The 26,463-nt window shown below is 40.4% G+C and overlaps 2 protein-coding genes across 3 annotated transcripts in view; one reads left to right on the top strand and one right to left on the bottom strand.

Annotated features, from left to right (window-relative positions):
- Positions 1 to 1,584, top strand: part of LOC122642488 (heat shock 70 kDa protein 16) — a 56,890-nt gene extending 55,306 nt beyond the window's left edge. For both annotated transcript variants that reach the window (XM_043835986.1, XM_043835985.1), the window contains exons 7-10: positions 391 to 537; positions 624 to 752; positions 883 to 1,013; positions 1,334 to 1,584. In XM_043835986.1, the coding sequence (XP_043691921.1) occupies positions 391 to 537; positions 624 to 752; positions 883 to 1,013; positions 1,334 to 1,436 (510 nt within the window). In that variant the 3' untranslated portion in view covers positions 1,437 to 1,584. The remainder of the gene's footprint in view (positions 1 to 390; positions 538 to 623; positions 753 to 882; positions 1,014 to 1,333) is intronic.
- A 1,341-nt stretch (positions 1,585 to 2,925) lies between these two features.
- LOC122641592 (protein DETOXIFICATION 40-like) lies at positions 2,926 to 7,920 on the bottom strand. Its single transcript, XM_043834876.1, has 7 exons — positions 7,576 to 7,920; positions 6,833 to 7,464; positions 4,144 to 4,200; positions 3,758 to 3,996; positions 3,400 to 3,518; positions 3,135 to 3,221; positions 2,926 to 2,988 (listed from the first exon to the last, which is right to left on the bottom strand). Exons 1-7 carry the CDS (start codon positions 7,918 to 7,920, stop codon positions 2,926 to 2,928), a joined length of 1,542 nt encoding a protein of 513 aa, XP_043690811.1.
- Positions 7,921 to 26,463: the final 18,543 nt, after the last annotated feature.

Below are 26,463 nucleotides of genomic sequence, written 5' to 3'. Positions count from 1 at the left end.
CTAAAAATGTAGTTTCTTCTCTTTATCCAATGACGTGGTAAAGACATTGGAAAAATTACAACTTTCATCCAACATTCTGATGTAAATGTACTCAGAAATTTAGAACTGATTTTAGAATCATTGTTTGAACTCTCTCTGTCTCTCTCTCACACACACACACACATATATGTGTTCAATGTAAGTCTGCATCTGTTTTTTTTTTCCTACTGCACTGTGGAATGATACATGTACTGCAATAGATTTTTTTTTGGACTCTCTCTCTCTCTCTCTCTCTCTCTCTCACACACACACACACACACACACACACACTTTCACATATATGTGTTCAATGTAAGTCTGCATCTGTTTTTTTTTTGGCTGCCCTGTGGAATGATACATGTACTGCCATAGATTTTCCATACATATCGGAGCTTTGCAACTGATTTAGAGAAGGAAGGGATCTCCAGAAATTTACAACAGACAGAAGAGTGGCTTTATGATGATGGAAATGATGAATCTGAAAAGGTCTACACAAGCAAACTGGAGGATCTTAGGAAGGTGAATTTTTTTTTTTTTTTTTTGAAATTGTAACATTATTAACTTCTTTTTCCTTAGTGATGAATTGGATTTATATTTTCTGATAGATGGTGGATCCTGTTGAAAGCCGTTTTAAAGACGAAGAAACGAGAGCACAGGCTACTAGAGATCTGTTGCAGTGTATTGTGGATCACCGGATGGCTGCGAGATCACTTCCACCGAATGAAAGAGATGCTGTATGAACCGAACTTAAAGAATTGTCTGATGATGATGATTTCCCAATTTATAAAAGAGAAATGTTGTTGTATGGTGGCCATGGGGGTTGGATTTGTTTCTAATAGATTTTTACTCTTATGTTGTGTGCAGGTCATTAATGAGTGCAACAAAGCCGAACAGTGGTTACGAGATAAAAATCACCAGCAGGATTTATTGCCCAAGAATATTGACCCAATATTATGGTCGAACGAAATCGAAAAAGTGACCGAGGCACTTCGCGCGTAATGTTCTCATATTGCTGATTTACCATTCAGAATTCTTAAGTAACTCTGTGTTATCAAGCATAAATCATTCACAGTTGGATCTAACTAATTGATCATAAACGATTTGTGATATGTTATGGGAAAAAAGAAAAATGGAAAAATTTACAGAAAATTTAACGCAGACTGACACTGATGATTAATCGGTTTGGTTAGGTTAACTTGTAAGATTTGTGACCTTCTAGCAATTCTAATTCATGCTGTAGTTGTAGTTATTTATTATTATTTTTTTACTTCTTGTATGCTCAAGAATCTGATGGAAATCAATTTATGGTATTCAGGAATTGCAGACATATATCAAGAGCTAAGTCCTCTCCTCCGAGGTCGGAAAACACCAGGGGACAAGAGCATCCAAGTACACCTGATAACATGCGAACAGATTGAGGTGGTGTTCTACAGGTCTCAAGATTCATATAATATTATTTTTTGGTCCATTATACCTTTACTTTCATCGCAGTACTTGTTGCATTCTCTTGATGAACAAAGCAGTTCAAATCCTTAATATTTAAGGTAGGTGCCAGGTCTTGCTTCTCGTTTGAAGGCTCTGCCTTTGCCATCAAGCATCGCAGTGTTATTGTACGACGTTTTGTAGACTAATTCATCATGTTCCAATGCTTTCCACCCATTACCATGGTTTGGTTGGACCTTGACCAGTAGTTTTGTTGTGATTTAGCTGGTCCAATACAGGGTTAAAAGGACTGTCCACTCTGTTGTATTAAATGTGTTGGCCTAGGGCGGTCTTGCAATGTATGTGTGAAGCCGTGAAGGTCATTTTTGCTGTTGCTGATGTAACTCGTGGAATCGATACCAGTATTTTATTATCAGCATAGATTAAAGAAGTCCAGGGCATGATCTAGTTTTTCCTGTGCCTGGGGTAGCTTTAATGGGGTCATTGAGTTTTTCACCCTCCCCCCCTTGGTTTTTTGCTATATTCATCTTCGTTTGATGGCATTTCAGTAATTTTATAAAAACTTTGAATAGGAGTTTGAGCAACTTTCCTTGCTTACTTTGAGCTAAAATTTGGCCATTGAGATTTATGTGAGGTCATTTATCAATTAGATTAACTCATGTATTGTCAAGTTGCAAATTGTGAAGCATTATACTTCACTAGGCAGATGGATCCTTTGTGTGTGTGTGTTGGGGGTGTGGGGTGGGGTGGGGTGGGGTGGGGAGTTGGACTTTGAGGGGGGCTGGGAGCAAAGAGATTAAAACATTTCTCATCCACTCCCCCACAGATTTAAAATTGGAATTGGATTGGGCAAACACAGATTTTAAAATCCAATTCCTGCCATTCCAAAGCAGGCAATCAATATGGGGTTCCTAGGCTTCACGTAAAAACTTGTCGATTTCCATTGATTCTGATTGAACCAAACTGGAATAAAATTGGATCGATACGGCTGGGCTGGGCTGGACTTTATTCAGATACAGATTCCTTGTTTTAAACCCCTGACCGATAAATTTGGGTCATCTGTAGTGCGACATAGTGTGTACCGCATCATCTGATGGCTCAGAGTGCTCGGGCATGTAGTCCAAAACCCAGGTGGGGTGTTGGATTGTGTGTTTAAGCACCGTGGGCCGTTGGATGTGCGCTACCCTGTGTCGCATTACAGAGGAGCCCAACGCCCCTACACCCCACCCCCCCCCCCCTCCCCCCCAAAAAAAAAATTGATAAGCTTGTCAATCGATAGGATATTAGACCAATGGGTTTAAAATTGTACACAAATTTCAAGAAAAATTACATTTTGGCCTTAAGAGCGGATCAGATAAGTATCTTCAATACGAGAGCAGACAAATAAGTGCACACCATTAATCAGCATTCCGGTGGACAACTGATTTGTGAGGTTTCTCTCATTGAGTGCATCATTAGATTTTCTCACTCTATGAGTACTTCCTTTGCGTCTGCCCACTTTGCTAAACGTTTCTTAGCATCCTCTACCTGAAATAAAAAATTCAAGAGCTTACAGATATTTTTGTATCTTATGCTTGGAAGGTCTAACCGCTCTAATCGTTTCTTGCTAATCTTTTTATTTTTAACGAAAACATTGGCAATTCCTAGGCTATTAAAACAATGTGTAAAATTACCTCTTTATTCCAATCGGTACGATATGTATACCACAACAAAATGATGGTTTGCATCAGAGTGCCACCTATCATCCCAGACCATATTCCCTACAAACAACAAAAGCATCAAAGCGTTTTAGTAAAAAAATTTCCCCTCAAACTTCTATTTTCATCTATCTATCTATCTATCTTCTCTCCCTAATTCACTGTCCAGTAGCAGATGATAAGAAAGAGAGAGATAGATGCCTATAATGACTTTATTGCACAATAAATAAATATTGTTTACCTTAGCACCGAGGTTGTATTTGAAACCCAGTAAGACCCCTAATGGGATTCCAACCAGGTAATAGCATCCCACGTTAACATAAGCAACAAACGTTTGCCAACCACACCCAACAGCCACACCTTTCACCCACGAAAAAAAAAAGGTTTTGTTTCTGATAAGAAACTGAAACAAGTGGGGACCGAAGAAATTCTCATTAATGGAGAGAGAGATAGATAGGTAGGTAGAGGGGGGATTCGGGTCCTCTGTAGCGCGACACAGTGTGTTGCACACCATTTGATGGTCCTATGTGCTTGGGCACGCAAGGCCGATGAATGTGCACTACACACTGTGTTGTGCCACAGAGGAGCCAAACGCGTACCTGATAAGACGGGTTGGACACCATTAAGAATGAGAGTAATGCATAGGAGTGGAGAAAGGTCAGAGACAGCATCAGCGACGGTTTTGCCATCCGTGAAAGCATAACTGATGACATGACGAAGTGCAAGCACTACACCTGCGGCTATAACTGCTATTATGAAAGATAACAAATTAACCATCACCACTGAGAATGCTGCCGATCTTGGGTTTCCAGCTCCAAGCTCGTTGCTCACCCTCACACTGTTTTTTTTTTTTTTTAATTTTAAAAAACTCACCCATTAGTATTAATCCCTTCCATCACCATAATAATATATTAGTTAAGAAATAACAACACTAATGTTGAATCTTATTAATTAATGGCTTAAAGAGAGTTATGTTTTGACTAACCTTGCAGCTGCATTGAATCCCACCGAAATCATGAAAACCCATCCAGATATCGTCGTACTGCACATGGTATAGCATATGACAAGATCATATAATATAAGATGATTTTAATAGCCCTTGCTGCAAAATATGAGCAAAGATAAAAAATAAATTAAAGCAAAGATAATATGTCTCGAAATAGTTACTTCCTTAAAGGGGTGTAAGTTTGGCCTTGTTGGTCCGAACCCATTCTGAGCCCGAATAGGGTCTAGGTTAAGATATTTGGCCCTGAGGGCGGGTCAGGGGCTGAAAATTTCTAACCCTGAGTCAGGGTCGGGTGGGGTCAGGGTTGAGGCCTCAGGCTAAACGTGGCCCGGCCCGACCTAACCCTGTTTTAAGTTATACTATAAAATGTATATTGATATAATATATATATTACAAACTTTCAACGTCACCCACATTTTGTTATATAATATATTATATATGAAAATAATAAGTGATATAATACATTTTCTTGGGGCATTGTTCTCTGTGTGGCAGCGCAAGCTATGCCCAGGCACATGGGGGTGGGTGCAATGACCACCTTGCCCCCTGCACAGGCTGCCCATGTACCTAGACGCAGCTTGCGCTACGGCGCAGAGAACATTCTCCCTTATTATATTGTCATTTTACACAAAATTGATAATTTTCTCATTGGCCCATTATAGCCCATGCATTTCCTTCCCCCCTCCCTAGGACCATGGCTAATCAGGTAAGCCTGGCCCGACCCTGAGGGCGGGTCAAGGTTGGATTTTTCAAGCCCAGAGTTAGGGTCGGGTTGGGCCTAGGCCCAGCTAAAGGGACTCAAGGTTGGGCTAGGGTTCTATAAAGCCTGGCCAAACCCGACCCTATTGGAGCCCTACTTCCTTATGTATCTATTGAAAATTGCAGCTACCCCATTATCCCCAATATTATAAAACATAATTGTTTGAGTAAGAGTTTCCGGTTCTTGATAGATATAAAAATTATGGGAAAGGTGAGGTTCTTTGATGGTTTGCTGCAACTCCTGCGACACATTCCAAACCTGTAGGTTAGACCATCCCTTGGAAAAAGCAAAAGTGAGACCCTTTTAGAAGCCCCTTTGCTTGGATCGTTATCACTTCAAGTACTTGACGCGGTCAAGTGTGCATCGTGCGGCTGGGCACCACCCATGTGTGCACGGTGGGGCCCACCAACCCACCGTGGACACATGGGTGGTGCCCAGCCACACGATGCGCACTTGACCGCGTCAAGTACTTGACGTGATAATTTTCCCCTTGGGATCGTAGCTTCTACTTCTATACAGTTGGCTGTCCTAATACTCTCAAGTTCAACCAAAATAAAAGAATTTGCATCTTTGTTTTCCATATAAATTAGTAATGATGAGATTAGGGTAGTGGATCGCATGGGCCATGCACCAACATGGAGCCAATGAAAGCATGGGTGGTGTGGTCAATAAGAGTATGTTTTTCGTATTTCATACGAGGAGGTATGGTGGACTTTTATCCCCTGAGGTTCGCTGATTGATACGATTATGCGGTTCCTCTCATAGGGGTTGAAATGATCATTCTACCCCTTGACTGAACACACTGCTTGACTGGGGTCCACCTCCCTTTTATTAGAGGCACTAGGAAACTGTACCGGACAGAGAACCACAGGTGATAAAAATTGAGGTATGGTCATCATTTTGTGAGAATTTTGTGAGAATAGATCCTCTCCACTTACAAGTGAGAGGCAACCATTTGTCCGATTGTCCCTTTTGTTTCCATAAACACCATTCCTCACCTTGTAAACGACAATAATGGGACAGGCTGTTGCAATTAAATTTTTTTTTTTGTTTGATATATCAGGTGGTTGCAATTCACATGTATCGTACGCACATATGCAGAGGAATTTAACTCTCATTTCACCCGTTGATGCAGCCACTGTGCGAACTACTTTTGGTTTGTTTTCTGCATGATTAGGTTTCTGTCTCTACACCTTTTCCTAAGCAGACCACAGTCATGCAGACCACAGTCATGCAAGAGTTCAGATCTGTTAGTGCCGGTAAGCCGTGCAGTCGGTATGCGGCGTCACATAGGCAGGGGAGAGAAATGACTGTCCCACCCACTTCCTGAACACCCTGTTGGAGTGGGGTTCATGTCCTGGCTGTGTGAAGCCCACGGCTGCCTATCAGCAGAGGATTCAAATTGCCCGTGATAGAAGTGCGATCAATTTGGATTCTCTACTGCCACGCTGTCCGGCAGGACCTTACTACCAAGACACAGCAAGACGATAAATGATCGCCTTACCCCCACTCGGGTAAGGCACTCGGGCATGGGTAAGGCGGTAATTTATCGCCTTGCTGTGTCTTGGCAGGGCAGCTCAGCAGTAGAGGATCAGGGTCCTACAAAGTGGATCCAGATCCTTTACGATGCACTGCCAGTGGAGGCCTGTGCGGAGTAGACTGAGCCGCGTGTGCAAAGACCACCTTATCCCTGCCCAAATGCCTTGCCCGAGTGGGGGTAAGGCAGTCATTGTGCACGGGACCCAGTCTGTACCGCACAGGCCGCTACAGACAACTGTGCCGTAGACAATCTGAATTGCTGCAAAGTTGCATGGTGGGAGTAGGACACTGTCCACACACCCCAAACATTGCTGCCACTACAGTGATAAAAGCAATAATCGAATCGAAATTAAGCTTCCCTTCACTTACCAAATGGAGAGAGAATCCAAAGCAATTGCAGGGTTTTCCAGCAAACCAGCAAGAAGAACAAGTATCTGCATATACCAAGTCTCTAAACAAAGCATCACCGCCGATGAAACCGATAACTTCAAGAACTCCGATAACCCAGAAAACGCTTCCAGTGTGAACCCCTTCCATGTGTTCTTGCATCTTTCACTCCTCACAATGTACACAAACTGTGCCACCACAATCACCCACCACGACAAACTCAACACCAAAGAAGCCCCTAAAAGCCCCAATTCCAATTTGTAAATTGCAAGCCAACTCAGTAACAGATGCAGAGCTAATGTTGCAGTGGATATGTAAGCACTAGGGGCAACGATGCTCTGTGCCTGCAAGAACTTCTGGATTGGAAAATTGACTGCGTAAGCGAAAATCTGTGGAATTAATCCATGTACGAACAGCGCAGCTGCAGATGCGATCATGGGAGACTGGCCTAGAAGGATTAAAATGGGTTTGCAGAAGATGTAAATCATCATGAGAGGAATCCCAGTTGCCATGAGAAGAATAGTCGATCTCTGTAGATAGATTCCCAACATTTCATACTTTGATGCTCCATATGCTTGTCCACATAGTGTCTCCACTGCACTTCCCATTCCTAGCTGTTCTAATTAACAATCATTATTAAACCCAGCAGAAGGGGGCAAAATCAAAAGAAAAAGGAAATTTATTTTTTTTTTGTTTTGTTCTGAGAAACAGAGTATAATAAATACCATGAGACCATAGGTGAGGATTTGAATGCCAGTATTGCCAAGGGAAGCAGCAGCGAGTTCAAGGTTGCCGAGATGACCGGAGAAAATCTGGGTAGACATGGACATGAAATAATTAATCATGTAAACCGCCACCGCAGGGGCGGCGAGGTGGAAGAGGAGTTTGAATTCAATTGAAGTGGCCAATTGGAGACGCTTCAACTGTGATAGTTGTGTGTCGTTAAGTACTCTCTCTAATTGATCATTTGATTGATGATGCTTCGATGATGTTCTTGGTGTTGATGGTGGTGATTTCGACTGTGAATCAAGGAGAGGTTCATGGATGTCTTCTTGATGAACACCTTCCATGTCGGAGATGAGATATGGTTCTTCCTTCTACCAGTAGAGAGGGAGAAGAAAAGGAGTAATTTGTATTTTGGTACAGGGGGATCCAGGCAAACAAATCAAACATGCACCCTCATGTGAGTAAATGGCTCAAAGCAGCAAAGACCCCATAAGGCCTTGCAGAATGAGAGAATTATGATTTCTGTCATTATAAGAGTGTGATCAGCATGATCAGCATGATCAGAAGCAGAGCATCATCCACTTCACTTTTCAACAGCTCAAATTCTCAAAACTTGAAAAAAAAATTTCTTAATGCGTGGTGGGTACCTGCTGCAGCGAAGTTTGGTCGACCATGATTCATAATGAGTCTGTTCAAGAGACACCATAAAATTAAGATTGGCTTATTAACATATTTCAGACTTGGGTTTTAGCTTCATCCACATATCTGTTCATTCGTGGGTTCTAGGGCTTGGGTATTTTAGACAAAAAATTTTTTTTGTGAATAAAAGAAAAATAAAAAAATAGATTAATATATATATATTGTGACTATATATACATATATTAAAAAAGAAAAAAAAAATAACAGGACAAGAGTCAAAAAGGCTAACTAAGGAAAAAGATCACCAATGTAAGGTAACGGTAGAAACAACCATAAAAAAGATGTTGATGATACAACAAAACTAAGGGATGGTGAAAAAAACTCTCTCACATTAGATTGATCTCAATTTCTTATTCTTTCAATTAGTGAATAATAAGGCTCATTATAATATTGGCATATATCATGACACGTGTTGATGACGAAAAACAGTTTCATCTGACTGAATTTGTGGCACCTCAAAAGTGTTCTCATGGTTTAGTATGATGATTGAATTAGATATGATGCTGGGTCAGATCAAATGACTAAGGTTCCTTCCATCTTAAGCAATGCCATTTGGAATCCTGATCCTTACATCTCCCTTTTCCTCGTGCAAGTTTGGGGTGATCTTCAATCTATTCCTAGAAGGCCTAGTGGCAAGGCTGACCTCGTCCATTGGATGGCCTGCTATTCAGGTAAATTATCATCTAGCTCGGCTTGGAATCTGATCAGATCTCAGATGCCATTGGTTTCTTGGACCAAGTTGGTATCGTCTAAGGGATATAACCCTAGGCGGAGCTTCATCACTTGGAGAGCTCTTACCTTTACTCTTCCCACCTAAGCTTCTTGTAGAGATCCATCTCTATCCCAAACTGTTCTTTGTGTTGGAATGCTATCGAGGATATCAATAATCTCTTTATTTTTTTCCCTGCCAATATTCTAAGGCTATTGGGAATCATCGGTCCTTCAATTTTATTGCTCTTCCCCTAGACAAATTAGGTCCTTTGAGAGAAAATGGTCATGGGTTCTTCTTTCCCACTTCAAAGGCAAATCAGACTGTGACTCCATTGTCCGTTTGGCCTTCTGTGCTATGATTTACCATATTTGATGGGCACGAAATATGAGACGTTCCTCTTGCAGAGATTCGGGTTATTGCCTCTTCTTGGGATATTCCAATGCAATTCTCAAGCTCCCCCCTTAGTCCTTAGCCTCCCATGGATTCCTCTGGTTTAGTTTATAATGCTTTAATATTGTTTGTATAATTTTGCTCCTTTGAGTTGGGGTCCTCGTTGTTTTTGGCTTCTTGGGTGGCTTGTTTTGTTGAGCTTTACCTCCCCCTTCTTTATTCCTTGCCTTTTCTAATATATTATTTATGGAGAAAATGGCTCTATCCGAGGGTGTGACCCCTGCGCCCAATCACAAGATGGGGCAAAATGACCACCCTGCCCCATGAAAGGTGGAAATCCCACCCCTATTGATGCTTCCGTTCCTCTCGTGCCTATCAGTGGATAGTCCCTTCGCTTCGCTCATCTATTGACGTACTAAGAGAGTGAAAGAATGTCTTCTTTCTGTCCGCCTATTGCTAAAGAAAGTCAATGAAGAAAGGCAATCCGAGATTGAGTTTCTATTTTTTTTTCCGATTCGGCAGTTCGATCTATGATTTATCATTCATGGACGTTGATAAGATCCTTCCATTTAGCAGCACCTTAGGATGGCATAGCCTTAAAGTCAACGGCGAGGTTCAAACAAGGAAAGGCTTACGGTAGATACCTAGGCACCCAGAGACGAGGAAGGACGTAGTAAGCGACGGCCCCTAATAACCAACAAATGGCAAGTGCTTTTCCTTGTGTAGATCCTATTTCAATGGGAACTTGATGAGTCGATCTGCCTACATGTCTTGCTTGGGGCACATTGGCAAAGACATTACAGTTAACTATTTAGGACAAGTGGCATTCCTTGCTATTCCAATCTAAGTGGTCCTATTCTGTGTCCCATGCTTGGCAAAGAGGCGAAGAAATAGATTCGTTATTCCATTCCAATCTAATCAAGAACGGGAGAATGAACTAACATCCGGTTCAGGTATCTCGATTGAAATACCCATAAATTCCTTATGTTACTCCTATGGCCCCTGTGCTGGTGTGCAGGGGCCATAATCTTGAACAGAAAATGCGTTCTCATTATTTATTCACAAAGGGGGGGGGGCACTCATCCAAGTGTTCTAGCTCTCATGCTCTATGTATGATGCATATGGTATTTTGATTTCTATCCTCAATACACTACTCCATGAAACAAGCGGCTTCTAGGGAGAGATTTCGACTATGCTTTTGTTATTCATAAGCTCCTATTTACTTGAGGGTTTTGCTCTATGTACCGACAAAATGTCATTATCTTTGCCTAGTGTAATTAACATCAGATGGTGATAGTTTTTTTTTTTTTTTTTTGTGGTAAAAAGATGATGATAGTTTAGTATAACAATGCATCGTTATAGGAAAATTATCCCTTCTTTAACGGATACAATTCACAATCTTAAGAATAATCATCTTAATAAGAGTCATTAATTAATCAATCCTTTAATGCAAGGGCTAAGTGATGCTTCACACCAAGAAGGAGTTGTCACGGGCAAGGGGAAAAAGAAAATGATATGAGTCCCTTCCCAATCTTAGAAGAAAGAATTTTGCATATGAGAAAGGATGTGATCACTGTCCTAAGTATCAGTATTGTATCAATCGTATCTGTGAATCCCAGGTTGACACTGAGAGGGGGTGAATCAGTGTCTTCAAGAACTATTTTGCAAACCACACAAATAACCACAAACACTGACGTAGTTCTTTGAGCAAAACTTGACTGGCCGGGCAGTCTCGAGTTTACCGATCCCACACACAAGGGTATGCACGCCTGCCTCACTACCACAGTGTGGTCAGGTCTACCAAACAATGTACACTTATTTTGTAGATTAAACACACTCCAATATATGCAATGAAAGTAAAGCAGACACAAGACACCAAATTTACGTGGTTCAGCCAAACTCCCTACATCCACGGGGCAATACCCTACCCAGGGTTTCGTATATTGCTCAATACTCTACTCAATGGTTTTTTAACTCCAACAACAGCCCAGGAACTCCAGCCCCTGCTTCAATCTGAGTTGCAACTCAGACAAGGGCAACAACCCCAAACCCTAGACAAGCCCCAACTTGCTAGGTTCACACTATAAAATAAAAAAATTAAATCCCTCCCATTACATTAACCATCTAGGGTTTTACAATATTCAACAATCCCTATAAAAAATAAAAAGGGGATTTTTAATTGTGGAATACCTCTGCCCGTCTATTCCCGTTGTTGACCATTTGCTTGGTGTGCACTTGCAACCTTGAATGCACTCAAACAATAGATCCCATCTTCCCAAACATGAAAAACCTTCAACACCATGAAACAAGGGTTTTTCAAATCTTAAACACCTCTCCCTAGGTATTCCCATACTCCATTGTATCTCTGACGCGTTGTTAGTACGCTGAACACATCCCCATATGCACACGAATCAAGAAAACCACCAAAATATATCTTATGTGCAATCTGCATAAGTTTTTTTTTCCCACATTTTTAAGTCTTCATAAAGATAGGTCTTGTCTCTATGAACGTGCAACACTTCACAGCTTGCAAAACGGAGTTAAAACAAGTGATATATTTTAATTTCAGTGAAACCTTAAGAACCAGGGGTATAACAGGGTTATTGCGCACAACCAGCAACACACCAGGCGCAAGAATCTTTTACGTCGCCGCAGCTACACTGTTAGCTTGTGCTAATAACACCTCCGAATATGGCATCTTTCAATCTGGGCCATTTAACTATTATATGGTGCATACTGGAACACCCTAAGCACCATCCTCTCAGCCAACCAAAGTGCACCAAGTGGAATCTAAAACGTTTCAAGAGGTTTTACCTAAAATTTCGAGATTCTCCCATAAATAGAAAATGTTCAGAATGCTATGAGCTACTGGAATACACATCTTTTTGCAGGATAAACTTCCAGTAGCTACCTCAAATTTGTTCACACTCTCCCAATTTGCTCCGTTTTTGCATAGTCACACATGAATCATCTTAACTCCTCCATCTGAGATTAGAACGATGTGAAACCAATTTCTTTGAAACCACAATTCAACAAACTACATTTCCTGTGAAGATTAGTTTTTCCAATTCTGCCATTAAACCTCCCAAAATTTGCATCAAAGTGTCTAACAATGCATTGACATATGAACTTCCAATTTTAACAATATGGGGCCTTCACCTGCTGCTTCGGCCTTCTACCAAACACTTTATAAATATGTAATAAGCCTGTCAAAGCTTCCAAAAGCTATCAACTCTTCCCGTAAACCTACGTAACACTATTAAATCTTGTTTGCACAAAGATTAACTTGTCTGTACTGCAAACTCATTGTCTATCACTGCCGGAGCTGCCATGTCACCTATATATCGTCTAAAAATCTCTAAAATGTCACTAAATATTGACATAAGTTGCCAACAATGAATTGAAAACCCATGATCCATTTTCCCAATAGTATCGATGAATATGTATTGGTATCGTTAGTATCCGATATTGATACGACAGTGATACCATAACGGTGGTATCGATACAAGAATGGTAAAATAATAAAAAAAAAATCAAGATATCGGTATTTTTGAGGGCCAAGTCGGTCTAATCCGGCTCAATAGATACTGATACCTAAGACCATGAATACATTTTCCGATATTTTATTTATTTATTTATTTATTTTTTTGATATAGGAACTCTTCCTAACACTGCTGAACTAGTAGCAGTTCTTTTTGCGATCCGCAAAGGCTGTGATCGAGCGGCCTGCATTGAATTGAAGATTAAAGAAGTGTGGGTGGATCAAAAACTGATTACCAATACTCTTCCATCTCCTACCAAATGCCCGTGGCCGTGGTTTTTGTTCAAAGATTTTCTATATATTTCTAACCATATCCAAGATGTTAGGCTTACCATGGATGGTGATAAGTTCTATCTAACTTTAGTTAAAAATATGGCAAAAAATGCTTGCTCGAACATATCTACAGGTGATGTAAATTAATTTCCCTTTTGTAATCCACTTTCTTTTCTCATAAAAAGAAAAAAAAAAGTTTTCTTTTTAATTAATTAAGACTTCACATCGACTTTTTTGACCCTTTATTTCTAGAAAATCACGTACAGGCACAGCCACACATGACAGCATGCCTCTTTTATCCCTTCTTTCCTTCTATCTTTTAAATTATTGATTCGAAGTTGGCCCAAGTCATCAGTCACGTAATGCTGAACTCAACTTCTAGCTTGTCTCATACATATTTATATTCCCACAGCCACACACGACAACAACTCTCTTTCTTTTCTTCTATCTTTAACCTTCGACTCGAAGTTGGCCAAGTGGCTATGTCACTAGTCATGTAATGCTGAACTCGATCAACTCCTTCTCTCATATTAATTATTTGCCCTAAATAGCCTCACAATTCCATTCTTATACATAAAGAACCTCGACCACATGCTTACAGTCTTTCAAGATTTTGTTGTTTTTTTGGTGGAAACATTCTTTCAATGTCACTACCCTACAATTGAATTTTCTTATGCTCAAGGTTTATAAATATTTACTATTTAAAAGTTGGGAAAAGAGCACTACTTGGTCGCGTGGCCAGTGTGGCTCCTGCGCCTAAACATAATTTAGTCCTGCCCCCATGAAAAGTACCGCCCAGCCCTCATGGAGAGGCAGAAATTCCACCCACATCGATGATTGTGTGCACGTTTCCATTGGCCAAAGCACACGTGCAGGCTCTAGAGGCACAAGCAGTGTTCTCTCACCCTTAAAAGTTTTATCTAGTCTACATTTCGTCGATAAATAGATCTAAAGTTCCTCGGGAGACAACCTCTCCGAGGCTGCATTCATTATGACCCTCCCCAAACCTTACAATGAAGGAGCCTCATGCACTAGGTATGTTAGGTCTGCAAGAGGGTCGGATTGGGCTGGACTATTTAAAACCCCGGCCCAACCCTAAGCACCCATAGCTAGGCCCAGGTCCGGCCCGACCCTAACTCAGGGCCAGATAATTGAACCTTGACCCGCTGCCCTCAGGGCCAGGTTGAGCTAACCCTGATTGGCCTTGACCATGGAGAGGAGGAAGGGAGATACCGGGGTTGGGCTAGGCTAGGGAGAGGAAAAAGAGGAAGGCCTGATTTGGTATGAATTCTATTTCAATTTCAGGGGGTGATTTCTATTTTGGAAATTGTTTGATTTTATTTTTACACCTTATTTCAGCGAAATAGAAATCAAGTGGAATAGAGATTCTGAAATAGCTAAGGAGCTATTTTAGAATTTCTATTTCATTTAATTGTACACTTGCTCTTTAATGAACCCATGGTTAATTTGATGGGGAAAGTAGTAAATTTATGTTAAAAATAAATCACCACCCTTCTTCTCCTAATGGTCTCACCACCACCATCCCCATCGCCACCACCATCTGTCCCAAAGAAATATGGAGAATCTATTATCAGAAATTGAAGTACCAAATGGATTTTTTTATTCTTGAAATATTTCATATGGATACAACCAAAACAATTTCATTTTTTTGATAAGAAATCATTTGCTGACTATTTCATGAAATCAATCTGAAATTGAAATAGAAATCATACCAAATTTGGCCAAAGAAGAGAAAGAAGAGAGGTGGAGGAAGAAGATAGGGTCGGGCCAAGTTCAACAAGGTCTCAAACCTGGCCCAAGAGTGTGGCTCCTATGCCAACACAAGGGCCAGTAGGAGCGCACGTGGAAGCATCAACATGAGTGAGATATTTTTATTTTTCATGGAGACAGAACAATCATTTCACGGAACTAAATCTAGGCGCAGGAGCTACACTCCCAAACAGATTCTTTTTTCTCTAAAACTTTCCTATCTTAGAGATAAAAAATATTTTAAAATTCATTTGTAAAGGAAAATTTTCCTTCAACTACAGTCAATATTCACCCGGCCAGAAATATTCTATCATTATAATTACTTCCCTTATTCTCAAGCCCCCATCTAATTAGTGCAATCCTTTTCACCATGGCTTAAGGAACTCTAACACTCCACGTCTCCACCACAAAGTGGAGTACGTAGATGGAGTACTACAAGAAGAAGAAGAAGAAGAAGAAGAAGAAAAGAAACAATGGAACAAGCTAAGGAAAGATTACTACTCTTTCTTGAGTTTTTAATACAATATTTGGCTCATTGGCCTTCTCACTTCGCTATCAACCAAAGCTCTTTTTGCTTCTACCAATGTTTGTCGACTTTATTTAAAACTATAGCGACATTGCCGTGAGTCTTTATTCTGAAAACGCCCACCCATGGGTTATATCAAAATCAATACAGATGGTGCAAGCTGAGGAAATTCAGGTTTAACAGGTATTGGAGGGATGTGTAGAGATGCCTCTAGTCAATTGTTGTTCTGTTTTGCGGAGGGCATTGGTTCAACATACTCTACAGTGGCCGAGGTCATGGCAATCAGAAAGGCCCTTTCTTATATTGGCCTTAAATAAGGGTATGTGTTATGTACATGGTCCCACATCGGTCCCGTAAGGACTTGGGTGTGAGCATATATAATATTGGATTTTCTCTCCTTGTAGACTGATTTATTAGGGTAAGTTCTTCCAATCCTAACAGTATTGGATCACATTATTGTGGAGAGTGACAATCTAATAGTTGTCAACATTCTCAAAGGTCAATCCCAAGCGATCCCGTAGAATACTCTTTCTTCCCTAGAGGTTTTCATGAATAAATTTCTCTTTAGCAAAAAAACAAAAAAGTCTTCGTCTCTTTTAAGATTTTTTTCAGATTTTTTCATAGTTGTTTTATTTGAGACTTTAAAGAGCATACGGAAGGAAAATTGGTTGGTGAAGGGACTGCGGATAGAGATAAGAATCTCAATGATAAGAAAGAGATAATAATTTATACAAGGCCAAGATAGTATATGTTCTTTAAATCTCACTCCTTCATGACATAGAAGATGTCAATATATACCAGCAGTGTGAGGAAAGTAAGATGGAGAAGAAAGAAGGTGAGAAGACAAAGTGTACAATATATATAATGGGAAAATATTAAAAATGGGGGGGTGTATGAGACATTTTACAAGGGGAGTGCTACAATAATCTGAATCTTACGAGGGGTGTCAACATGCAATTTTGAAACTAAGTTAGTGTTGTGCTAATCTTTTACCTTGCTCGATTATAGTGTAAAGAAAAGATTGTTTCAGGCTACTGTGGAAGGTGCACTCATAGTGTTGTAAAATTGTATTTTCTGTTATTGATTTCTATTGAGAAGATTATACATATATTTAATGAAGAAGGTTTTAGACTGGTAGGCATTGGTTTTTGCACAGGTTTGGAGTCAACATACCAGCTCTCTTAAGTAAGTCATCAGTGTAACGAGATCAAGATAGAGGAAGACCATTAGAGTGAGGGAGAGCATCAATGCAGAGAAAAAATGAAGATTGAGGACCAAGGTCCTTAATTGAAAATTCACTAGCTAGTTGATGAAGTAACTTGGAAACCTGAATTGGAGCACTACTCGTAACAAGAATGTCACCAACATAAATCAGGACTATAAACAAATGCCATATCAGTCTTGTAAATGAAAAGTGATGGATTAGTTTTGGATGCCTAAAAACCGAAACTTAAGAGAAACTAGGACAATCTTTAAAAAGTCAAGCTCTGGGGGCTTGCTTTAAACCATAGAGAGAGTGATAAGGCCTGGCACTGTCCCCAAAACCCTGGTGGATGAATTATGTAAACTTCCTCATTATAAACACCATGTAAGAAAGTGCTATGAACATCAAGTTGTTGCATTGGCCAACCCTGGGAAACTGCAATAGCCAAAATAGAACGTATAGTAGTAGGTTTAATAACAAGACTAAAGTTTCATTATAAGCCAGGCCTTCCTGTTGATGAAACCCCTCAGCAACAAGGCACGCTTTATAACGCTCAAGAGAACCATCGGCCTTGCATTTAATGCGATACACCCACTTGCATCTATAAGGACAATGACATACCGGGGGATTGCCATGTGTCCTCCACCTCATTCCCTCTTTGGTGGGAGGGGGGGGAGAGGAGAGAGAGGTTAATTGAATATTTCGAATCACCTCCTAGAATAAGGGTTTAGAACTCATAAAGAAAAGTTGACTCCTGTATTGCCCATTTGGGATTGATCGGTCGATCGGTCTGGATACGAGTCATATTACGGTCCAAGGAAGATATGAGACACCGCAGTCCGCCTGGTTAAGCCAGTCTTCCTAGTACTTGGTTAAGCTTGGGAATAACATACTTTGAGGTGGTAGAATGTAAAATACAAGAATGAGTAAAAAGAAGGTAAAAATTCAAGAATGGTGAAAAGACATAACCGGAGGTCTGGTTGCACGGGAAGGGTTAGTATACATGAAAGTGAAGAAAGAGGTAGATGTGTGGAGAGATAAAATACATAACACATATGTAATATCACACATGCTTAAATGAGATGATGAAGACTATGATGCATAACTATTATGACGAAGGTACAATAGTGATGGAGACATGGTAAACAGAGAGAAAAAGCCTAATCTACATGCATGCATGGAAGAGATCAAGATATGGTGACATTGGGGGCATGAACTTACTATGCATGGATGCTAATAGGGGCTAGGGATCATGAGCGATGATGGGTAAACATGTGCATTATTGTACGAATAAGAATAAAGAAAAAAATAGGCAAACACCAACATCATGCAAAATATATCTAAAAGAGGGACTAAAAGGGAGAAGGCATGCATGAATGGTAAACATATCTATTCTAAAGGGGAGGGAACTTGCACTAGAAATGAATATGGTGAATGCTACAACAAGAAGGTTGTGCGTGTGATCACCATCTAAAAAGATGGGATCACAAACCTTCTTTTATGATGCAAAATATAAAAAAGGGGTGAGACGTAAAAACTAAAACAAAGTAAATAAAATATATGGACTTTACCTAGTAGAAGCGAGACTTGGAATTAAGGGGGTTAGAGGCTTCCCTTTGTGACTCAGGAGAAGAGTGTTGGAGGATCATTACGCCGCTTATGAAAGCTAAGTCGAACTCCCTTAGATAGCACTTCGTCGTAGTGCTTAAAACTCACTAAAAAAGGGTTCAAAGTAGAGAACCAAACACTAGAATCCCAAGGACTTAGTTGGGGACCAAAAAGGGACCCTTCCCAAAGTGAGAGAGGGGGTATTTATAATTATAGGGGGTGAGTGCACTCCCAAATTTGTCCATGGACTGAAGTTTTGATCCGAATCATTAGTGGGGTATCTTGTGAGGTGTCTTTGCATCGATGGTGGGGGTTTTGCCAAACTTATGGCCAATGGAGTGTGGGCAAGTGTTATGTTTCCAAATTTGAGGTTTATTGGAGCCTACAGAGTCAATACTCAGATCTAAGTTGCCAAAATTGGACTTGGTTGTGAATGGAAGCAAAATATGACCCAAACATGGCAAGTTTTGGTGTCTCGGATTGCATAGGAATCAATATTAAAGTGGGTCAGAGTCGACATCTACATGCTATCAATTAACATGGATCGATGTCTATTCGGGGGTTGTTAAGTGTTGGTTGAAATATGTTTGAATGTCGAGTATACATAAACATTCAAAGAGCATTGCTCAACATTAATAGGGGGTAGGGTCAATGTCGATGTAAGGGTGGTTCAATGTCGACTTAGGTCGTTTGAGTGTCTACCCTAGGTTTGAGTGTTAACATGGGATTTTTGGCTACTCAGGCTAGTTGCAAAGTGAACTGGGTCAGGTCTAGCCCTTCCAAGGGTGATTTGGAATGTCCAGATGCTTGCGTTTTGGCTTTAGTGAGGATTTGCAGGGTTTTCCCTCTCAGGGGTGTTTTGGGTGAACGATTGGTGGATGGAATCGGGAAGTGCACACTTACCCTACATTTACAGATACCCAAACTTTATGCCTTGAAGGGTGCTCATCATCGTCTCGAGAAGCCTCCCGGGGGGACTAAATGATGTGTCTAGTGCCATTCTGTATGAGGACATTAAACTCATCTGGCATAGTTGCATGTCATTATGGGATTTTAAAGGCTTGGGAGAAGCAAGTAGGTTCAATGGGTGAAAGGGATGCAGGTCTAGTAGATGGGTTGATGAAGGCAGATAGGCTGTGTGGGTGAGAGTGGAGTTGTATGTGGAGAATTTTAATAGGTGGTGGCATAGGGGGGGGAAGGGAAGAAGTTAAAGACAACTAGGGAGAGTAGAGAGGGAGGCAACGGATTGGAGAGGAGACAATAGAGGCCAGCATATAATTCCACAAGGGGACGGGTATAGGGAGGAGGAGATGAGGAAGCATGGGGAAACATTAGAGGTAGAGCGAGTTGATGAGGAGAGGAAATGAGCAAGGGGGATGGGGGAGACAGTAATAGAGGGGGTGGGGGATGCATTAGTAGATCGTAAGGGGGAGGGGAGAAGGAGAAAAATGTTTATGACTAAGAGGGATACTAGCCCAAGGAATGGAGGAGGCGGGAGGAGGGGAAGACAGACAAGGTATAGTAAAGGTCAAAAATGGGAAATAGGACCCGTCAAAACGAACATGACGAGTAATATACAACCTGTTAGTGGTGAGATCCAAATAGTGATACCCAGTGTGGGAGTAACTATAACCAAGAAAAACACATTTTGTAGAACGAAAAATCCATTTTATAGGTACTATACGGACAGAGATACAGTAAACAATGACAACCAAAAATACGTAAAAAGGAGTCGTCTAGTGACTCGTTGTAAACAAGTTGAAAAGGGGTAATATTGTCAGACACTTTGGAGGGCATTCTATTTATGAGATACAAAGTAGTTTCGAAAGCGTAATGCCAATATGCCTGGGAATTAAGCCATGAGCTAATAAAGGGAGACATGTTTCAACTATTTAACGATGATGACGTTCAACAATACCTTACTATTAATGGGTATGGGGACAAGATAATTGATGGGAGATACCCAGTTAGGTAAAAAATTTGGTAGGGAGTGATATTCACCACTTCAATCTGTTTGAATAGATTTTAACCTACGGGAAAAATGTCGTTCAACCGAAGCTTGAAATTGCCAAAAAGTACAAAAAACTTCAAATTTATAGACCATAGGATAAAACCAAGTATATTTAGAAAGGTCATCCACAAAACTTAAAAAGTATTTATGATCACCAGAGGAAGGGGTGGGGGAAGGTCCCCAAACATCACTATAAACCAAATCAAGTGGAAATAAATTTACAAAAGAAGAAGAACCTAAGGACAACCTACATGCCCTGTCAAGATGGCAGACAATACAGACTTTATTAAACCACGTGGACTAACATGTGATGCGTAACATAAACCAGAGAAGAAGCTTGTGTGGATGACCTAGACGTCGATGCCAACCATCAATGGACATTCGTTCAACAAAATTAACAAGGGGTGGATACCGAGAGGCCGCAAGAGTGTAAAGACGGTTGTTACTCGGGCCGGAAAGGAGTATTGACTTGGTTACCTAGTCTTTGACAAGAAAATGAGAAGTATGAAATTCAAGGAAAACATTATTATCTTATGCAAAATTCTGATCAGACAAGAGGGGTTTAGAAATAGAGGGAACATGTACAATGTTAAAAGATGAAAAGAAAGAGAAGAATAGGGAGACAAAAGGAAGAGAAGAATAGGGAGACAAAAGGGAAGAAGAACCAATATGGGAGATGGAAATACCCTTACCATTATCAACGTGAAGATGATCTTATCCTATGTAACTATCATATGAGGAGAGAAAATGTAAATCCGGAGTGGCATGTTGAGAAGCACCAATTTTAGGATGGGTATAGTGAGCGGTGGGGGCATAAGAATGGGGATTGTAAGAGGGGTTGGGGTATAAGGAGGGGAAAGGTAGGGGTTTGGGTGGGAGGGTACGGTGGTGGTAACAAGTTGCAGCAGTATGATTTGTGCACTGTCAGATAGTGCAAAAGAAATTGCCTCCTTGAGGAGAGGATCGACCATGGCCATGTCCAGATCAGCCATGTCCTCCACGACCTTGAGAATAACCATGACCAGAGGGGAATCCGGGATCATTGGAGGAAGGGGAGGACCATTGAGCGATATTGGTGGTTGGAGAAGATAGTGACACATTTGAGATGGAGAGCTTACGAAAGGCATGCATGCTTTCATGATTGAGGACCAATCCATGAAGCTCTGTGTAGGAGGGAAGCTCAGACAAGCAAGAATGGAGGGTACTATATCTTGGAGATCATTACAAAGACCAAGAAGACATGAAAATTGAAATTCTCTAGTTGAAGATGTTTACTAGTGGCAGATAGTTCATCTGCAACAGATTTTTAGCCCACTAAAAGAATACACAGATTCATCTAATTTCTTATGGAGATTTCGCAGACTGAGAAGAAGGGACATCAGGCGAGTGAAGGAAGCCGATCCGAAAGACGCTTTGAGGGCAGACCAAATCTTATGACTCGTGTCTTTGTCAAGAATAAGTGGGACAACATCCTTAGACAAAGAGGTGATAAACAGATTGACAAGTTGTGAGTCCTGCTGCTGCCATGATAGAGCTTCTTATGGGTTGATTGGGCAAGGGATAGAGCCATCAATGAAACCAAACAAACTCTGGCATTTGAGGAATGGGACAAGTTGTTTCTTCCATAAGAGAAAATTGGTGGGAGTTGATTTTAGAGAGAGGAACTGGTGGGGAAAGCGAGGGAGATGGAGGGAGAGGCGGATGGGGAGTCAATGGTAGAAGCAACAATGGTGAGAGATTATGGACCCGTGGCCATAATGAGTGGTGGCCGACTACGGATGATGGATGATGAATGTGAGTTGTAATGGACAACAAGGGATGTATATGTTGTGGTGGGTAATAGGATGATGACTTAAGGGGGTTTGGATGGTGAGTAGGGCGGTGAATGTTGATGGAGGTATTAAAAAAGGATGGAGAATTAAAGGTGAGGATGGTAGTGTGGTGGTGAGGGTCGATTGAAGATGGCAGCGATCCGATGAACCAAGTGTAGATGGTTCAACAAACCAAAGGAGATGGCAACGATCAGGCAACAACTTAATGGAGGAGTGATCGAATGAATCTTAGTGGCTTAATGGATTGCAGGTTGTAGTGATCTCAGGAGTGTAGCAGTGCAACATTGGTGTTGAGTTCTTAAAAAAAAAGATGGATCCACAACTCGTTATAGACTGTGGTACTAATACCATGATAGTGTTGTAAATTTATATTTTCTATTATTGATTTCTATTAAAAATATTACAAATATATATACTGAAGAAGGTAACCCTAGTCGGTTAGATACAAAAGAAGCATAGAGGCATAAGGAGATTACATGTGATATCAAAGGATGGAATCCTAATAAAACTACACCACCGTGTATTGAGTTACCCAAGTGATATGAGACGTAATATACGTCAATATACAATAGTACATTCTTCTCTCTCTTTCTCTGTTCTCCTAACATGAAACAACCTCCCTGCGGCCCTTTATGTATGAAACAGTTTCATTACTCCTCGTTGATGAATTCCTGTGTCGTTTGTTCAGAAAAACCCTCTCCTTAATAGTAAACAAATAATAATATATGTTTTCTTTCATTCTTATTACTGATTCTTAATTATAATAGCAAGAAAATACTTGCGTACTCTATACGTGGTTTCAAAATATGGTATTGGATTGATTGTATCAACCAATTTGTAGTAAACTGATATTGATATTGTTAGACTATAGTTATTGTTGTTGTCATTGTTGTCAACACAATCAATTGAGCAACATACTTACATAGATGGTATTGTGAGCATAGGAATGGCAGTGATACAATTTTTTGGGGTACTATAGTCATATAGACATGTAGACATGTATAGTGTTATGGCAGCGTTTCTGGAGGCTGTGGCAGTATACTAGTTGAGTTGGCATAGTTGGATTTGTCAAACAAGTTAAACATAGGTTGGATAGCTTACTAAGGCTTCTGGGCATGTGTGGCAATATTCGGAGGTGTTTGATAGTGTTTTATGATGTTTGGTGATGTTTGACAGAGGTTGGAAGCAACAAAGTTTTAGTTTATGTCAATTTCTGAAAGTGTGTCATAGGAGCACGCAGAAGGGGTAACATTGGGCTGATTTGGAACAATCCTCTTCGTAGAATCTGAAGTAGGCATAAACTAGAAAGGTTTTAGTGCGATGATTCGTCTTTGTAACGCAACTAGAATCACCAAATTTCGAGTTTATACGGAGAAGTTATGTTGATTTTTGTACGGTCACATGATTTAAGAGAAATTATGGGAAAGTTGTAAGTTTGAAGATGATACGGTATATAAGGTGCACATTCCAAGGTGTTTTGATCGTATTCAGACCTTTGACATGATATTGGTCCCATTTTCACGTTTTGAGCATATGGGTCATGTGGTGTGCATGATGAAATTCTTGGTGACAATATTGGGATGTGTTGGAGGTGTTAGAGATGAGCTAGGAGTGTTTCGAATGTTTTTGAATGTTTTTGGGATGGTTCAACATGCGTTCGGTGTGTTTCGATGCTCAAGGCATTACATGGCATAGTGATGTGTTTCGAAATGCATCTAATGAGTTTCAAATGTTTTTGGCATGATGTGGATGTTCGTAGAATGGTGGCATGGATGCATATAGCATGATCATGATGTGCATGAGTTTGTGAAGATCATGGTCCAAATGATTTGTGGTAGTATGATTGTGGGGTTCACCAAGTGTTTAGGTGGTTTGGTGACATGGCAATGAGGTGGCAGCATTAGTTGTGGTGATGTGGCTAGGCACAAGGCCATATGGCCTATGGATTAGGAGTAGTGGCAATAGAGGCTCGCAAGGGGTGCTTGGTTGATTAGCATAGCAGTGGATGCATGGCCATAAGCCCCATGCGTATGGGTGGCACGAGGGGTGCAAGCAGCCCTTAAGGTTAAGACTTAGGCGGCACACAACCAAATTTATTGGCAGCATAACCTTGCTCGCAGGCACGTGGCATGGCCTTGCGCGCGCTGGGTGGCATGCCTACAGAGGCCCCCATGTGTGCGACTAGACCATGCCGGGCTTACGAACATGACTCAATGCCTTCCTTTTCTCTTCAATATGCTTCCAGAGTTAACAAGGGCCTTTTTGGCCCCAGGAGTTAATGTGAAATGATTTTAGAAGTCGGGAGCCCTTCATAAATTATGCAAAAGGTGGAGGGGATTATGGATAATTATGGAAGTTTTAGTTGAAATATTTGTTCCTATGGGAGATTCGAGATCTAGGGCTCAGATTGAGCCACTATAGTGAGATTCCAATCCTAGGAAGCACAGTAGTCGTCAGTACATCAGATCTTGCGCAAGATTCCTTATTGGTCCGTGAATTTGTACCTCGATAATCTACACTGAGAAAAATTTAAATCCGAGATTCCCTTGATTGAGTTATGATTAGCTTCGTAGAGATACGTGCATATTCGATGTTATACGAGTACCGAGGTTAGAGCTATTGTGCAACATAGCTATATTATGCATACTCCCCAGATTCTGTTTGCTTAGGTTTTAAGACATGAACACTTTTTGTGTCAGTTGCTCACATGATCTAAGGCCTGTAATCGCAGACGCATGGAATCTTAAGGATTCAACGGTCCTTGCCCTTGTCGACATGTATGTGATACTTAACAAGTCACTATTTAAAGCTATGATGTGCGATTTATCATGAAAAACTCAAAAATGACAATTGGTCATTTTAGGATCCATTTTGGTGCTTAAAAATTAAGAATTTTCCAAATTTTCGTGGAGAACACATTGTGACTGCTTGAAAGAGCTCATGTGTGCCCAAATTTCAATTTTTGAGTGTATTTTTATGCTCAATGCATTCGTGTGCATGGAATGACTTGAAGATTGCTTGAGTTCATCATTTTGGAGGTGTGTAATCTTGGAGGAGCTTGTGGTGGTGATTGTGAGTGGAGAACTTCAAATGGATAACCCACTTAGGTGAAATCTTACTTTTCTTTCATTAGTAGATCCTAGGTTATGTTGATGTATGATGTATTCAACTAGTTGGTCATTGCAGGGATTGGGGATTTCAATTTTACATTCTTAGTTTCATTATAATAGACTTTTGAATTGTTACTCATAGGGTTTTGAAACAAATCCTAGAAGGACTTAGTTATTCATAGTTAGGGGTTGTGAGTGTTTGGTATAGTTGCCCTTTGTTTTTGTATTATCAAGGACTGAAGCCATAACTATAGTTGCATTGTTGGAGAGTATTGTGGAAATACAAAACACAATATGGGTATTGTATTGTGGATGTAAACGTATTATTGAACCATGCATATTTATGTGTGTGGTTTGTTACTTGTACATTTTGAATTGTTGTGGGGTGTACATAGTGGATGTGTTACTCTAGGTAGGCCTAACCAATCTGGGTGGTAGGAGGGAGTATGCACGAATTATAGTTGGTCAATGGGTGCCCCAATCAATGGTGTTTTTATTGATTCGTTTTAGCTCTTAGCAACCCATGAGTGCATGATTTAAACTAGTGACCATCTGTAAAACTGCTTTGGTAAGGAATTTTTGGGGACTAATGATTCACCCCCTTTTTAGTATTGAAACCTAGTACAACAAGTGGTATCAGAACCACAGTGTGGGCTTTAATTGCAGTTGAGTTATAAAATAATGAGCAAAGGTGTCAAGTTCTAAATACACCTATAGAGGTGTTATTCACACTCCCATTAATTAAAGAGAATGAAAATAAATACAAATTACATTTGTCAAGGATCTTGCTTCAAGTTTTTAGTCGCAACCTCCTAAGTTCGAAACTTTAAACCCACTAGGATGTCACCCTATTTTGTTAATGGCATTCTCAACTTGATGCCATCAAATCGGCAACAATAGAAAAATGATAGAAAAAAACTTTATTATTTGGTGTAACCACAAGTGGCTACACTGACACGAACACAGTTTTGTCTTACCCCCATACAATATATGGTATTTTAGATAACGAAAAAATTACCCTCATTAGTTGTCTTAAATGGGAGTGAGTTTTGTCTCCTTTGTGCTACATAGGATAGTGATGAATTATTGTCGCCACTTTTGGTTATACCAAGATTAACCCTTAATTAATTATAGTTAGGTTGTTGCCAATATGGAAAGGAATCTGCAAGCCACACCAATGGTTATTTCTTAGAGCCTACATAGTTAAAGTA

This window comes from Telopea speciosissima, chromosome 10 (assembly GCF_018873765.1).
Source record: "Telopea speciosissima isolate NSW1024214 ecotype Mountain lineage chromosome 10, Tspe_v1, whole genome shotgun sequence".
NCBI lineage: Eukaryota > Viridiplantae > Streptophyta > Magnoliopsida > Proteales > Proteaceae > Telopea > Telopea speciosissima.
This window is presented reverse-complemented; position numbering and strand designations above follow the sequence as displayed.

What these genes read in the sequence shown, in the direction of transcription:
- LOC122641592 (XM_043834876.1), bottom strand. Translation starts at nt 7,920, where the DNA reads ATGGAAGGTGTTCATCAAGAAGACATCCATGAACCTCTCCTTGATTCA. An exon ending in TCCTCACCTATGGTCTCATG is followed by an intron (nt 7,465 to 7,575) that starts GTATTTATTATA and finishes TAATTAGAACAG; the next exon opens with CTAGGAATGGGAAGTGCAGT. An exon ending in GTACCGATTGGAATAAAGAG is followed by an intron (nt 2,989 to 3,134) that starts GTAATTTTACAC and finishes TTTTTATTTCAG; the next exon opens with GTAGAGGATGCTAAGAAACG.